Source organism: Somniosus microcephalus, unplaced genomic scaffold, assembly GCF_052327205.1.
Source record: "Somniosus microcephalus isolate GS21.2 unplaced genomic scaffold, FLI_Smic_1.0 unresolved_chr1, whole genome shotgun sequence".
NCBI classification, from domain to species: Eukaryota; Metazoa; Chordata; class Chondrichthyes; order Squaliformes; family Somniosidae; genus Somniosus; species Somniosus microcephalus.
This window is the reverse complement of record NW_028225179.1, coordinates 160172236-160188519: the sequence shown is the minus strand read 5'-3', so window position 1 is coordinate 160188519 and position 16284 is coordinate 160172236. Positions and strand designations below refer to the sequence as shown.

Here is a 16284-nt window from a genome sequence, read left to right as displayed (position 1 = left end):
GTGGATAGGCAATGGCAAACATTCAAAGACCGAATGGATGAACTACAGAATTTGTTCATCCCAGTTTGGCATAAAAATAAAACAAAAAAGGTGACCCAACCGTGGCTAACAAGGGAAATTAGGGATAGCATAAGGTCCAAGGAGAGGGCATATAAATTGGCCAGAAAAAGCAATAATCCTGAGGATTGGGAGCAGTTTAGGATTCAACAAAGGAGGACAAAGGGATTAATTCAGAAAGGGAAAATAGAATATGAGAGTAAGCTTGCAGAGAACATAAAAACTGACTGTAAAAGCTTTTATAGATATGTGAAAGAGAAAAAGATTGATGAAGTCAAGCGTAGGTCCCTTGCAGTCAGAATCAGGGGAATTTATAATGGGGAACAAAGAAATGGCAGACCAACTAAATACATATTTTGGTTCTGTCTTCACAAAGGAGGACACAAATAACCTCCCAGAGATGCCGGGGAACATAGGGTCTGATAAAAGGGAGGAACTGAAAGAAATCAGTATTTGTAGGGAAATGGTGTTAGGAAAATTGATGGGACTGAAGGCCGATAAATCCCCAGGGCCTGATGGTCTACATCCCAGGGTACTTAAGGAAGTGGCCCTAGAAATAGTAGATGCATTGCTGGTCATCTTCCAGAACTCGATAGATTCTGGAACGGTACCCATGGATTGGCGGGTAGCTAATGTTACCCCACTATTCAAAAAAGGTGGTAGAGAAAAGGCGGGGAATTATAGACCGGTAAGCCTGACATCGGTAGTGGGGAAAATGCTAGAGTCCATTATAAAAGATGTAATAGCAGAGCACTTGGAAAACAGTGATAGGATCGGACAAAGTCAACATGGATTTACAAAAGGTAAATGGTGCTTGACTAATCTACTGGAATTTTTTGAGGATGTAATGTAAGGGTTGGGGCTTCTTTAAACTGGTTTAAAGTAATTTTCCTGGTCTTGCAGCCTTTGCCTGCACTCAGACCAATTTTAAAACAGTGGTTTCGAATCGCTGCCCCACCTTCCAGTTCTGACTGCAGGGCTTATAATTATTGATATTAAAACAGACATGTAATTTGGATGAGAGAAAAAAATCAAGTTTTATTACCTAAATAAACTACAATCAAAAGAATAAACTATACCACATGAACACAGTAATTACAGTAAAACTATATAACGGGGCTGCAGACGGCAAAAACGAGGGATACAATGGCTACAATGTTATTTAAACAATCTTAGCAATTCCCTTAAATCACCATCCCCCAAACTCCTTAACTAGGTTGCTTTGCTGAGGAGTCAGAACACTCTGCTCACCTGTGGTCCAGCGAAGTAAGAGAGCGAGATAGCTGCTCAGCCGCTATCTTTATACCTGGTGAGGCCCCTGCCGTTCTGCCTTGCAAGGGCTGTGTGCAAAATTCCCCACCCAAAGGGTCCAATACACAAGAGAAAGCTGTGATTGGCTAACTCAAAGTGGTTAGACTGGGTTAATGTGTCTTCCGGAGCTCCCTGGGCTGAAACAAAGAGAATGCAACAGCCCTATTGTCCAGTGCTGGGTGATTTAAAACCCATTCAAATCTTAAACGTTTCCCATTCAAGATACAAAAGTCTCTTCTGCAGTTTAGATGTATCCACTCGATATACAAACAAATGCTAATAGCATTCAGTTGCTTTGTAAACAAAGCATTGTCCTTTGTCTTCATTGAACCTTACTTCCAGACACAGAAAGCTGCATTCCAAGCCTCTTTTATCATTCGGCCATGTGGTGCGACCGCCATTTTTATCCCTGGAAATTTAAAAGCACCACGCCCAGGGATTCTTTAATCAAAAAAATGGATCTTCAGAACTGTAAATTATTGCGAATTCTTACAGTCCGCCCTTGGATACTTCCAGCTTGCTTGTAGTATCCTCTTGAAGAAATGAGCAATAATTTCTGACCCCTCACAAACAACCATCCCCTGTATTTACCTAATAGCTATCTGCCGCTGATCCCCGTCCCTCTATTCCCCTTAAATTCAAGAAAAAAAACCATGGTACGGTAGGCATCTTACAGATACTTCAGTTTTCAATAAGGGGTCTCATACCCCTACACGCTTGTAAAATTATACAGTGTAAACCAAATTTACAATCACCTTTTTACATCATAAGTTATTACAAAATGTTGCAATCTTAGTTACACAATGTAATCAAAACGATCCCAAGCACGGAGAGGGTCCTACGCCTCTGCTCAACTTGGAGTTGTCACAAACTGGTCCCAAGCACGGAGAGGATCCTACGCCTCTGCTCAACTTGGGGCTGTAACACAAAATACAAAAAAAATGAACCATTTGAAACAACATGCTTAAATAAACCCCGATCATCACGTGCCGACGATGGGTCGCGAAATTCGAGTGGGCATTGCTCCTCCCACCCGGGCAGTAAAAGTACCTTCCACCCCCCTTTGATCATCTTAAACTTTAAAACAGGCAGAATGGATTTACCGACCAGCCTGCTCCGCCAGCCCCGAACCGTTCCCTTGTCCCTTTGTGGAGGCGGGGTACCCCTCACGTTTAAAATTTACCTTGGCACAGACCGAGACCGGGGAGTATGGGATCTCATGACTCCCAGTCCCTCCCCCTCCCGTCTTCCCTCGACTGGCTGCAGAAAATGATGGGTGCCTGTGTGGCGGCTCTCCCTGGCCCCACACTGATCCGGCCACCCACTCATCCTTCCCAGCCACACTTATCCTCTTTGCCCGTGGGCCCCCGGGTGAGTTCCTCCCTCCCCTGACCGCACCCACGCGACTCTTGGGTCTCCCCCTCCTCTATACGATCATTCCCGGGCCATCACCACCCACCCCCGGGGAACGCGTCCCTATGACCAGGCACCCGCGCTTCCCCATCATGACTCCTCAACAGCAAGGTCTCCCGCAAGTGAACTTCGGTCAGGATAGTGCTGGGTTGGGGGCCGTGCCCCACCCAGCTGGGGCCATCTCCTCCCCGTAGGAGGAGTAGGCAAATTCCTCCGGACTCTGTCCGGTTTTTCCCGAAGATCGCTGCGGGGTCTCCTGGATTCGTCCAGTGGCGAGGTGATCCCCAACATTCCGTATCTTCATTCGATGTCCAGCTCGGGCTGGGCGAACATGGCTGCTTCATTTTCCCAACTCCTGCAAAAACTTAAAAGGGACATGCAGCCAGGTCTCACTGACCTGCTGCCTTAGGTGGAGACATGGTCGGTTCCCTCGACCTCGGACCAAAATACAAACATTCGGCACACATGTAAACTTAAACTCTTTAAACTTAAACTTAAAACTAGTTATATCAACAAAACTTAAAATGCACCTTAAAGCAAGCTATTTCACACCAAAGCTATAATACAAATGCCGCCCGTCTCCGGACGGCCAGTCTAATTTCTGGCACTGTCGCAGATTGCTGCTGGCTGCAGCGAAGCTGGACTGCCTCCTGTCTCTGGTCCCCCGCAGCTTATGGCTGTTGAGTGGGGACCCCTGTTCTCTGGCTTCTCCCTGGCTCGGGAGATCGCCCTACTCCACTGTAAAGTGGGTGACCATGCTTTCTTAGGCTGGGGCACCCGCTGAGACCTTCTGAGGGGTGTCTCTATGGGGGAAACTTTGGCTGGCGGACCCTGAGCTTGGGTCACAGCCCCAGCTGGCTGGGAACCTTCTCCCCCATGTCCAAATAGCCCGCACTGTATAATGTACCTGGCAGCCTGCCGGTGCAAATCTCTCTCTGGGTTTGTCTGCTTTTCCCTGGAAACAAGTCACAGTTCCTGTTTTTGTAGGCTGTGAACTTGAACTTGCATGGACAGCAAACTCATGTTCCCTCACCCAGGTGGCTTTAACTGGGGAATTTTGGACCTGCCTTTTTCCTGGGGCCAAAACTATCCCGTGTGCCTCCCTTGTCCCGGATTTCTGCTACTGGACCTGCTCTAAGGGGTCCCAGAACTCTCCTTTCCTGTTCCCTGGCTTAAACAGCTTACTCTGAATATGAATGGCTCCTCCCCCCACACAAGCCACAGTGCTTGCCTGTGAACTCAAACATGCTGTGGGCTGAGGATTCCTATTCTCAGGCTCACTCCTCACGGGCGGACCGTACCTCCGTTGTTGGAGAGGGTACACTGGTCCTGGTCCCCGCCTGCCTAGCGGGACCTGCTGGTGTTCTTCTACCACCCCATTGTCCACCCCTCCTCGCTGCCAGAGCTCCTCAAGACTCGGAGCTGTGGGCTGCGGTCTTGGGGTCTCTAATTCCCAATCCAGCAGCGTTCTGGGTGCTGCCTGTGGGATGGTTCTACTTGGGCTGCCAGTAAAGTCCAGCTGACCTGCCTTCAGGCTGATCATGCAAATCATTCCCCTTGCTATCTTTAAAGCCATGTTAAGGCTTTCTATCTCTGCCCTACAGGGGCCATGATCTGCTTCACCAAACTTGGCATTCTCTTCCCGCAGTCTCATCTCATTTTCCCTGGCCTCAGTGATTTGGTACTTTAGGAATTCTATCTCGTTTCTCGCATGGCTCTCTCCCTCGCTAGCTTCTTGGGTGAGGTGTGCATTCTCCTCTTGCAGCCTCGTCTCTCTGTCCCTCGCCTCTGTGACTTCCTGCACAAGGCGCTCTATAAATGCCTGGCATTTCGTGACCTCTAGTGTGAGGCGTGCATTCTCTTCCCACACCCTCATACCACTAGCTCTGGCCTCATACACCTCTCTGAGGCGTTCTACCTCCGCCTGGCATTTTTCAAGCTGGGACTCCCGATTCTTGGCCTCTTTAAACTCCTCCTGCTCTCCCATCTCACCCTTCCTAGCCCAGCCACCTACACCCCGATAGGTCAGCTTACACACTGCCACTACCTTCCGCAGGGCTGCCCACAGACTGAAAGCAAGAAAGACAATAACTGATGCTTTCTCTAGATCCAGACCACTAGATCAAAAACGGCCTGCAGTCCTGCCGCGGTCGCCATTGTAAGGGTTGGGGCTTCTTTAAACTGGTTTAAAGTAATTTTCCTGGTCTTGCAGCCTTTGCCTGCACTCAGACCAATTTTAAAACAGCGGTTTCGAATCGCTACCCCACCTTCCAGTTCTGACTGCAGGGCTTATAATTATTGATATTAAAACAGACACGTAGTTTGGATGAGAGAAAAAAATCAAGTTTTATTACCTAAATAAACTACAATCAAAAGAATAAACTATACCACACGAACACAGTAATTACAGTAAAACTATATAACGGGGCTGCAGACGGCAAAAACGAGGGATACAATGGCTACAATGTTATTTAAACAATCTTAGCAATTCCCTTAAATCACCATCCCCCAAACTCCTTAACTAGGTTGCTTTGCTGAGGAGTCAGAACACTCTGCTCACCTGTGGTCCAGCGAAGAGAGCGAGATAGCTGCTCAGCCGCTATCTTTATACCTGGTGAGGCCCCTGCCGTTCTGCCTTGCAAGGGCTGTGTGCAAAATTCCCCACCCAAAGGGTCCAATACACAAGAGAAAGCTGTGATTGGCTAACTCAAAGTGGTTAGACTGGGTTAATGTGTCTTCCGGAGCTCCCTGGGCTGAAACAAAGAGAATGCAACAGCCCTATTGTCCAGTGCTGGGTGATTTAAAACCCATTCAAATCTTAAACGTTTCCCATTCAAGATACAAAAGTCTCTTCTGCAGTTCAGATGTATCCACTCGATATACAAACAAATGCTAATAGCATTCAGTTGTTTTGTAAACAAAGCATTGTCCTTTGTCTTCATTGAACCTTACTTCCAGACACAGAAAGCTGCATTCCAAGCCTCATTGTCATTCGGCCATGTGGTGTGACAGCCATTTTTATCCCTGGAAATTTAAAAGCACCACACCCAGGGATTCTTTAATCAAAAAAATGATTCTTCAGAACTGTAAATTATTGCAAATTCTTACAGTAACTGGTAAAATAGATAAGGGAGAACCAGTGGATGTGGTGTATTTGGACTTTCAGAAGGCTTTCGTTAAGGTCCCACATAAGAGATTAGCGTGCAAAATTAAGGCACATGGGATTGGGGGCAAGGTATTGACTTGGATAGAGAACTGGTTGGCGGACAGAAAGCAAAGAGTTGGAATAAACGGGTCGTTTTCCGAGTGGCAGGCAGTGACTAGTGGGGTACCGCAAGGATCGGTCCTAGGACCCCAGCTGTTCACAATATATATTAATGATCTGGACGAGGGAATTGGATGTAATATCGCCAAATTTGCAGACGACACAAAGCTGGGTGGGAGGGTATGCTGTGAGGAGGATGTCGTGAAACTCCAGCACGATTTGGACAGGTTGGGTGATTGGGCAGAAACATGGCAAATGCAGTATAATGTGGATAAATGTGAGGTTATCCACTTTGGTGGCAAAAACAGGAAGGCAGATTATTATTTGAATGGCAATAGATTGGGAGAAGGGGAACTGCAAAGAGACCTGGGTGTTCTTGTACACCAGTCACTGAAGGTAAGCATGCAGGTGCAGCAGGCGGTTAAGAAGGCAAATGGTATGTTGGCCTTCGTAGCAAGAGGGTTCGAGTACAGGAACAAGGATGTCTTGCTGCAGTTGTACAGGGCCTTGGTGAGACCACACCTTGAGTACTGTGTGCAGTTTTGGTCGCCTTACCTGAGGAAGGACGTGCTTGCCATGGAAGGAGTGCAGCGAAGATTCACCAGGCTGATACCTGGGATGGCAGGAATGACGTATGAGGAGAGATTGTGTCGATTGGGCTTATACTCACTGGAGTTTAGGAGATTGAGAGGGGATCTCATCGAAACCTATAAAATTCTGTCACGCCTGGACAGACTAGATGCAGGAAGGATGTTTCTGATGGCCGGGGAGTCCAGAACCAGAGGTCATAGTCTAAGGATAAGGGGTAAGCCATTTAGGACTGAAATGAGGAGGAATTTCTTCACCCAGAGAGTGGTGAACCTGTGGAATTCTCTGCCACAGAGGGCGGTGGAGGCCAGTTCATTAAGTATATTCAAGAAAAAGTTGGATATATTTCTTAAGGTTAAAGGGATCAAGGGATATGGGGAGAAGGCAGGGACCGGGTACTGAATTTGGATGATCAGCCATGATCTCATTGAATGGCGGAGCAGGCTCGAAGGGCCGAATGGCCTACTCCTGCTCCTATATTTCTATGTATTTTGTGTCTGCTGCTGTTGTTCAGTGTGGGAGTGCAGCTGTTCAGTCGGGCTCTGTATTGTCTTATCTCTAGCCTCTGGCTGCTGGGCTAATGGTGCTATCTCTCCCCTATGGCTCTCGATTGATTTCTGCAGCCCTTTCACCTGATTCTCAAGTAAATTCAGCTCTCTCCTGTGTTTCTCCCTCTCTTGCTTTTGTTCATGTTTCAGTTTAAGGACTTTCTCTCTAAGTTTAACCAGCTCTGTCTCCAACTGGTTAAATTTATCATTTAGTTGTATCTGGCTGTGGGATCCCAGGGTGTGTGTCCAGTCAGAGCTGTAGGGCTCACTCACTTCCTGGCTAGGCTGCTCTTCTCTTGGTGAGCTGGAAGTGGTAGGAGGAGTATGTGTGGCTTCCTCCCTGGTAATTACGCTGGGGTTGGTCAACTGTACCATGTGGCTGTGGGACCCCGGGGTGAGTGTCTGGTTAGAACTGTGTGGCTTGCTCACCTCCTGACCAGGCTGATTTACTCCTGGTGAGTTGTCAATGGTGGGGGGAGTGTGTGTCGCTTTTTCCCTGTTAGCCACTCTGGGGCTGTTCCTTCCCCTCTCAGTTATTTCTTTCAGTGTCTTGAAGGCCGTTTCAAAGTCGTCGAGGTTGCCTTGCACCAATATTGTTCCGTCACTGTACATGTTGACAGTCGTGGTTGCACTATCAGGGTCCCCTGATTTCTTAATTTTCAGTTTGGACCCATCAGCGGTTCTTTCATGCTTAACCCTGGTATAGTGTGATTTTATTGCTGTGATCCAAGCCGCTGACTGATCTGAGTAAAAAATTAGATTACACTTTTTCCCACTGCTGTACCAGTCAGCAAAAAGAGTTTCTGGTTTTGCTCTCAGCTGCTGTTGCTTGAGCGATTTTTTAGCATTTTTTTTGGTGTTGGGGGGAATCTGGAAGAGGTTGCTCTCAGTGCGCCTCGGGAGCTGCTGTGGCTCCTCTGATTCGCTCATTTTTAGTAGTGTAGAGGTAGAAAATATTGTTGACCTTAGAGTAAGCTTTTCTGGGGCCCCGGGTTTGGTGTTTCCCTCTCCCGGCTCGCGAACTTTCCCAGGCCCTGGACTCTCTCGCTCTCCAGGCCCTCCCCAGGCCCCGTACTCACTGTCCTGGTCTGCGTCTGGGATTTGCTGTTTCCCGGTGTCTCCCGGCTGCTCCCCTCCCCCTCAGCGGTCTCTGAGCCTCTGTTTTGGGCCGGCTCCTCAGGCCTTTCCCTGGCTTCAGGCTCCCTCCCCAGGACCCGTACTCACTGTCTGCGTCTGGGAGCCGCTGCCTCACGGTGCCTTCGGGCTGCTCCCCTCTCCCTCAGAGGTCTCCAGGCCTCTGTCTCGGCCCGGCTCCTCTGGCCTTTCCCTGGTTTACGGTCCCGTGCGGCCGCCGTTCAGGACTCGTGCTCCGGCTGTTGTTCTGGCCCCGTGCTGCCGCTGTTCAGATTCTTCCTTGGTCTGTATATTCTTCTCCTTCTTCTGTCTTTTTGCTTTGGCTTATCTTTCTGTTTTCTGCTTTCCTCTGGTTTTTTTTTTCTCTTTCGGGTCCCGTCTTTGGCGCTCTTTTTTTTTGGCGGTCTTTTCTTTCTCCTCCGCCGACTCCCCCTCCTCCGGCCAATCGGCTTCCCCTGGGAGAGCCCCGCCCCGAAAACCCGCCCCCTCACTCTGAGTGACAGGCGCTCCGGCCAATCCGCTTTCCCCGGCAGAAACCCGCCCCGGCAACCCGCCCCCTCACTCTGAGTGACAGGCGCTCCGGCTAATGCCCTTCTACCGGTAGAAACCCGCCCCGGAAACCCGCCCCCTCACTCTGAGTGACAGGCGCTCCGGCCAATCCACTTCCCGCGGGAGAAACCCGCCCCGGGAAACCGCCCCCTCACTCTGAGTGACAGGCGCTCCGGGCAATCCGCTTCCCCCGGGAGAAACCCGCCCCGGGAACCCGCCCCCTCACTCTGAGTGACAGGCGCTCCGGGCAATCCGCTTCCCCCGGGAGAACCCCGCCCCCTCACTCTGAGTGACAGGTGCTCCGGGCAATCCGCTTCCCGCGGGAGAAACCCGCCCCGGGAACCCGCCCCCTCACTCTGAGAGACAGGCGCTCCGGCCAATCCACTTCCCCCGCGAGAGCCCCGCCCCGGAAACCCGCCCCCTCACTCTGAGTGACAGGCGCTCCGGCCAATCGGCTTCCCCCCGGCAGAGCCCCGCCCCGGAATCCCACCCCCTCACTGTGAGTGACAGTCGCTCCGGCCAATCCACTTCCCCCGGGGAAGCAGGTTCAACCCGGAAGCACTGATACTGAACATGGCCTCCAGACAGCAGTCGGAGGGTTCGGCCGCGGATTTAAATTGTCAGGTCTGTCTAGATTTCTTTACCGACCCGGTAATACTGGAGTGTGGCCACAACTTCTGTCGCTCCTGTATCACCCGGTGCTGGGCGAAGAAGCGAAGAATCTCCTGCCCGGAATGTCGAGAGGAGTTTCCGGGAAGAAACCTCAGGGTAAATCCGACCTTAGCGAGCCTGGCCGAGAAAGCTCGAAAATTAAAGCTGAATCCGAAAGAGAAGGAAAGTAAACTTCACTGTGCGGTACATCAGGAAGAACTTAAACTGTTGTGAAACTGACATGAAATTGATCTGTGTGATTTGTAGAGTTTTGTCGAAACACAGAGAGCACCGCTTCATGGCCATTGAAGAAGCTGTTGGAATCTACAAGGTAAGAAAGAATGATTAGAAACATAGAAACATAGAAGATAGGAGCAGGAGTAGGCCATTCGGCCCCTCGAGCCTGCTCTGCCATTCAATGAGATCATGGCTGATCATCCAAATTCAGTACCCTGCCCCTGCCTTCTCCCCATATCCCTTAATCCCTTTAGCCTTAAGAAATATATCCAACTCTTTCTTGAATATACTTAATGAACTGGCCTCCACCGCCCTCTGTGGCAGAGAATTCCACAGGTTCACCACTCTCTGGGTGAAGAAATTCCTCCTCATTTCAGTCCTAAATGGCTTACCCCTTATCCTTAGACTATGACCCCTGGTTCTGGACTCCCTGGACATCAGAAACATCCTTCCTGCATCTAGTCTGTCCAGACCTGACAATTTTATAAGTTTCAATGAGATCCCCTCTCAATCTTCTAAACTCCAGTGAGTATAAGCCCAATCGACACAATCTCTCCTCGTTCGTCTTTCCTGCCGTCCCAGGTATCAGCCTGGTGAATCTTCGCTGCACTCCTTCCATGGCAAGAACGTCCTTCCTCAAGTAAGGCGACCAAAACTGCACACAATACTCAAGGTGCGGTCTCACCAAGGCCCTGTACAACTGTAGCAAGAAGTCCTTGTTCCTGTACTCGAACCCTCTTGCTACGAAGGCCAACATATCATTTGCCTTCTTAACCGCCTGCTGCACCTGCATGCTTACCTTCAGCGACTGGTGTACAAGAACACCCAGGTCTCTCTGCACTTCCCCTTCTCCCAATCTATTACCATTCAAATAATAATCTGCCTTCCTGTTTTTGCCACCAAAGTGGATAACCTCACATTTATCCACATTATAGTGCATTTGCCATGTTTCTGCCCAATCACCCAACCTGTCCAAATCGTACTGGAGTTTCACGACATCCTCCTCGCAGCTTACCCTCCCGCCCAGCTTTGTGTCGTCTGCAAATTTGGAGATATTACATCCAATTCCCTCGTCCAGATCATTAATATATATTGTGAACAGCTGGGGTCCTAGGACCGATGCTTGCGGTACCCCACTAGTCACTGCCTGCCACTCGGAAATTTATATAGCGCCTCTCGTGGCCACCGGACATTTCAAAGTGCTTTACAGCCAATGAAGTACTATTGGAGTCGAGTCACTGTTGTAATGTGGGAAACGCGGCAGCCAATATGCACACAGCAAGCTCCCATAAACAGCAATGTGATGATGATCAGATAATCTGTTTTGGTGACGTTGACTGAGGGTTAAATATTGGCTAGGACACTGGGGATAACTCCCCCGTATACAGGAGCTGTAAAAGTAGTTCTCTCTTAAAGGTACATACACTACAATTCCTCCCCTTTTAGATTAGCAGTACCCATAATATTCAAATAACAATTAACACTTTAACATGCACATTAAACAGAAATAGTCCATTTATAGATTCAGTCTTTGGGGCGGCTTCCTGATTGTTTCTGGATAGCGCCTTTCCTGAGGTTCTTGTTCTTGGTGCGGAGGCGATTCTGGCCCCCTTTCGTCGGTTAGTTCATCAGTTTCCACTGCTACTGTTTCTGAGGTAGATGCTACCGGTATGTCGGGTTCATCCCCAGGTACGCGAGACATGGGGTTGACTCGTTCCTGTGACGCCAAGATCTGGTCGACGTGGCGTCTCACAATGTTCTCCCCGACATCCACTGTGTACATTAATGGCCCCTGCCGTGTGCATATCGTTCCGGGTTGCCATTTCTCTGTTCGGTAGTCACGGGCCAAGACTGGTTGTCTTACATTGAAGCTCCTTGTCGGCTTCTCATTGATGTGCTGGAATTGTTTATCCTCAACATTTCTTCGCACATTTGGTCTGAGCAAATCCAGACGAGATCTCAACCTTCGGTTAAAGAACATCATGGCCGGGGTCTGGTTGGTAACTGCATGTGTCGCATTTCTGTAGGCTAACAGGAAATTGTCCACCTTATGCTGTAGTGGAATTTCATCATCGCACATGGCCTTTATCGCCTTTTTAAAGGTTTGTACGAACCTCTCAGCCAATCCATTTGTGGCTGGATGAAACAGGGCGGATGTGTAATGCCTTACCCCATTCCTTCTCATAAATTTCCAAAACTCTTCGGACACAAACTGTGGTCCATTATCAGAGCAAATCTGCTCTGGCAAGCCGTTCCTGGCATATATGGTCCGTAGGACTGCAATCGTTTTCTCTGTAGTGGTTGAGGACATTTTTGTCACCTAGGCCATTTCGAGTGCGCATCCACTGCTATTAAGAACATTGAGCCCATGAATGGACCAGCAAAATCAATATGCACCCGTTGCCATGGAGAGGAGGGCCACTCCCATGGGTGTAGAGGGGCATGTGGTGGTGCATTTTGGACCTTGTGGCATCCTGAGCAGCTCTTGGTTAGGTCCTCGATTTGTTGATCAATCCCTGGCCACCCCACAAGCCCTAGCAAGGCTTTTCATTTTCACCCCTCCCAGATGACCTTCGTGAAGCTCATTGAGCACTCTCTCCCTTAACTTGGGTGGAATTACCACTCGGGATCCACACATCACTGTCCCCCTGGCATACTGACAGCCGTTCTCTTCTGGATGAGAATGCTGGCAACAGTGAGTCGCCATGTGTTGGCCATCCCCTCACCGTCAAATCATATACCCGAGACAGTGTCGGATCATTGCAGGTCTCCTTCTCTATATCCGCGTTAGTTACTGGCAATCGTTCAATTATTGACGAATAAAATATCTCGATAGGGTCCACTGCTGGCGCTTCCTCCACAGTAGGCAGCGGCAAGCGTGATAGCCCATCAGCGTTTCCATGCTGTTTCGTGCCTTTTATATTCTATTTCATATTGGTTCGCCCTTAGAAAAAGGGACCATCTTTGTAACCGTTGTGCAGTCATCACCGGAACGCCCTTCTTTGGATTAAAGATGGAGACAAGTGGTTGGTGGTCAGTCAGCAAGGTGAACTTCTGCCCATGCAGATAGTGGTTGAATTTTTTTACTCCCCATACTAGGCTGAGAGCCTCGCTGTCGATCTGGGCGTAGTTGCGCTCGGCTGAGGTTAGTGACCAAGACGCAAAGGCTACTGGCCTCTCCAACCTGTCTGGGAATTTGTGCGACAGCACCGCTCCAATACCATAGGGTGATGCATCACATGCCAACTGAATTGGTAGTGCTGGGTTGAAATGGGCCAACACCTCTTTTGATGTGATCAATTCTTTGCACTTCTGGAAAGCTCGTTTACATTCGTCATTCCACTTCCATGGTACCCCCGTTTAAGAACATAAGAAATAGGAGCAGGAGTAGGCCAATCGGCCCCTCGAGCCTGCTCCGCCATTCAATAAGATCATGGCTGATCTGATCCTAACTGCCAATCCACTATCACAGAACCATCTCCTGCATCTAACAGAATTAGACACACGAAATAGGAGCAGGACCAGGCTACATGGCCCCTGGGCCCGCTCCGCTACCCACAGGGCCATGACCGATCCGAACCTAGACTCATGTCCAAATTCCTGCCCGTAACCCTTAATTCCCTTTACTTCTAGGAAACTGTCCATTTCTGTTTTAAATTTATGTAATGTAGCTTCTACAGCTTTTTGGGGCAGCATATTCCATGGACCTACCACCCTCTGAGTGAAGTAGTTCCTCCTCATCTCAGTTTTGAAAGAGCAGCCCCTTATTCTAAGACTATGCCCCCTAATTCTAGTTTTACCCATCACCGGGAACATCTTCCCTGCATCCACCCGATCCAACCCCTTCACAATCTTATATGTTTCAATAAGATCGCCTCTCATTCTTCTGAACTCCAATGAGTAGAGTCCCAATCTACTCAACCTCTCCTCATATGTCCATCCCCTCATCCCCGGGATTAACCGAGTGAACCTTCTTTGTACTGACTCGAGAGCAAGTATGTCCTTTCTTAAGTATGGACACCAAAACTGTACGCAGTATTCCAGGTGCGGTCTCACCAATACCTTGTACAACTGAAGCAATACCTCCCTATTTTTATATTCTATCCCCCTAGCAATGAAAGCCAACATTCCATTGGCCTTCTTAATCACTTGCTGTACCTGCAAACTAACCTTTTGAGTTTCGAGCACCAGGACCCCCAGATCCCTTTGTACTTCAGTACTTTCCAGTTTCTTGCCATTTAGACAATAACTTGCTCTACGATTTTTCCTGCCAAAGTGCATAACCTCACACTTTCCAGTATTGTATTCCATCTGCCAAATCTCTGCCCACTTACTTAGCCTGTCTATGTCCCCTTGAAGGTTTTTTATGTCCTCCTCACTCACTACTTTCTCCCCCCCCCCCCCCCCCCCCCCATCTTAGTATCATCTGCAAACTTTGATATGTTACACTCGGTCCCATCCTCCAAATCGTTAATATAGATTGTAAAGAGTTGGGGACCCAGCACTGACCCCTGCGGAACACCACTAGTTACTGATTGCCAGTCTGAGAATGAACCATTTATCCCAACTCTCTGCCTTCTGTTAGATAGCCAATCCTCTATCCATGCCAGAATATTACCCCCAATCCTGTGATTTTTTATCTTAAGCAATAATCTTTTGTGTGGCACCTTGTCAAATGCCTTTTGGAAGTCTAAATACACTACGTCCACTGGTTCCCCTTTATCCACCCTATATGTTACTTCCTCAAAGAACTCCAGCAAATTTGTCAAACATGACTTCCCCTTCATAAAACCATGCTGACTTTGTCCTATTAAATTATGATTATCCAAATGTCCTGTTACTGTCTCCTTAATAATGGACTCCAAAATTTTACCTACCACAGATGTTAGGCTAACCGCTCTATAGTTTCCAGCCGTCTGTCTACTGCCCTTTTTAAATAAGGGTGTTACATTAGCAGTTTTCCAGTCTGCTGGGACCATTGCCGAGTCCAGGGAGTTTTGGAAAATTATTACCAATGCATCCACAATCCCTACCACCACTTCCCTCAAGACCCTAGGATGTAAGCCATCAGGTCCAGGTGATTTATCTGCCTTGAGTCCCATTATTTTACCGAGTACCACTTCTGTAGTGATTTTGATTGTGTTTAGCTCCTCCGCGCCCCCCCCCCCCCCCTTTTTAGCCCCCTGAGCCCCCTGTTTGTGCAATGTTGGGATATTCTTAGTGTCTTCTACTGTAAAGACTGATATAAAATATTCATTCAGTGTTTTTGCCATCTCCATATTTCCCACCATTAATTTCCCATTCTCATTTTCTAAGGGACCAACATTTACTTTAGCCACCCTTTTTCTTTTTATATAAGTATAAAAACTCTTACTATCTGTTTTTATATTTTTTGCTAATTTACTTTCATAATCTATCTTCCCTTTCTTAATCTTTTTGTTATTTTTTGCTGTCTTTTAAAGTTTTCCCAATCCTCTATCCTCCCACTAGATTTGGCTACCTTATATGCCCTTGTTTTTAGTCGAATACTATCCTAAATTTCTTTACTTAGCCACGGATGGCTGTCTTTTTTCTTTTACACCCTTTTCTTCTCAGTGGAATATATTTTTTTTGGAAGTTGTAAAATAACTCCTTAAATGTACCCCACTGATCATGTATCGTCTTACCCTTTAATCTATTTTCCCAATCCACACTACTCAATTCAGCTCTCATACCTTCATAGTCTCCTTTATTCAAGCTTAGCACGCTTGTTTGAGATCCAACCTTCTCACCCTCTAATTGAATATGGAATTCAACCATGTTATGGTCACTCATTCCAAGGGGATCCTTTACTAGGACATTTTTAATTAATCCTGTCTCGTTACACAGGACCAGATCTAAGGTTGCTTGCCCCCTGGTCGGTTCAGTTACATACTGCTGAAGAAACCCATCCCTAATACACTCAATGAACTCATCCTCAAGGCAGCCCTGCCCAATTTGATTTGTCCAATTAATATGATAGTTAAAATCCCCCATAATTATAGATGTTCCCTTATTACAAGCCTCAACTATTTCCTGATTGATACTCCGTCCAACAGAGTTGCCACAGTTCGGAGGCCTATAGACTACGCCCACTAGTGTTTTTTTTCCCCTTATTATTCCTTACCTCCACCCAAACTGTTTCATTGTCCTGATCTTTTGACCCAATATCCTTTCTCTGTATTACAGTGATTCCTTCCTTTATTAACATAGCCACCCCACCTCCCCTTCCTTCCTGCCTGTCCTTCCTGATTGTTAAATAACCTGGTATGTTTAATTCCCAGGCATTGTCACCCTGCAGCCATGTTTCTGTAATGGCCACAAGATCATACCCATATGTAGTTATTTGTGCCATTAACTCGTCTATTTTGTTACGAATGCTACGTGCATTCAGATAGAGAACTTTCAAAGATGTTTTGTGACACTTGGTTCCTGCTTTTGCCCTTTTTATTACTTTACCTTTTACTCCATACCTTCTGCCCCTTCCTGACATGCTCTGGTTTTTAATTTCCC

At 47.9% G+C, this 16284-nt stretch overlaps 2 protein-coding genes across 5 annotated transcripts in view; both read left to right on the top strand.

The window, feature by feature from the left end:
• The window catches only part of LOC147096384 (uncharacterized), a 419163-nt gene that overhangs the window by 93952 nt on the left and 308927 nt on the right, over positions 1-16284 (top strand). The gene's annotated exons all lie outside the window — the stretch shown is intronic.
• LOC147096391 (E3 ubiquitin-protein ligase TRIM69-like) overlaps positions 9418-16284 on the top strand; it is a 38624-nt gene continuing 31757 nt past the window's right edge. For 2 of the 4 annotated variants that reach the window (XM_085975169.1, XM_085975168.1), the window contains exons 1-2: positions 9438-9489; positions 9784-9847. Coding sequence is in view for 2 of the 4 variants with exons in the window: in XM_085975170.1 (XP_085831296.1) it covers positions 9758-9847 (90 nt within the window). In the remaining 2 variants the exon portion in view is untranslated. Of the gene's footprint in view, positions 9848-16284 lie in introns of all 4 variants that reach the window. The other 2 variants (XM_085975171.1, XM_085975170.1) reach the window with 2 other exon arrangements.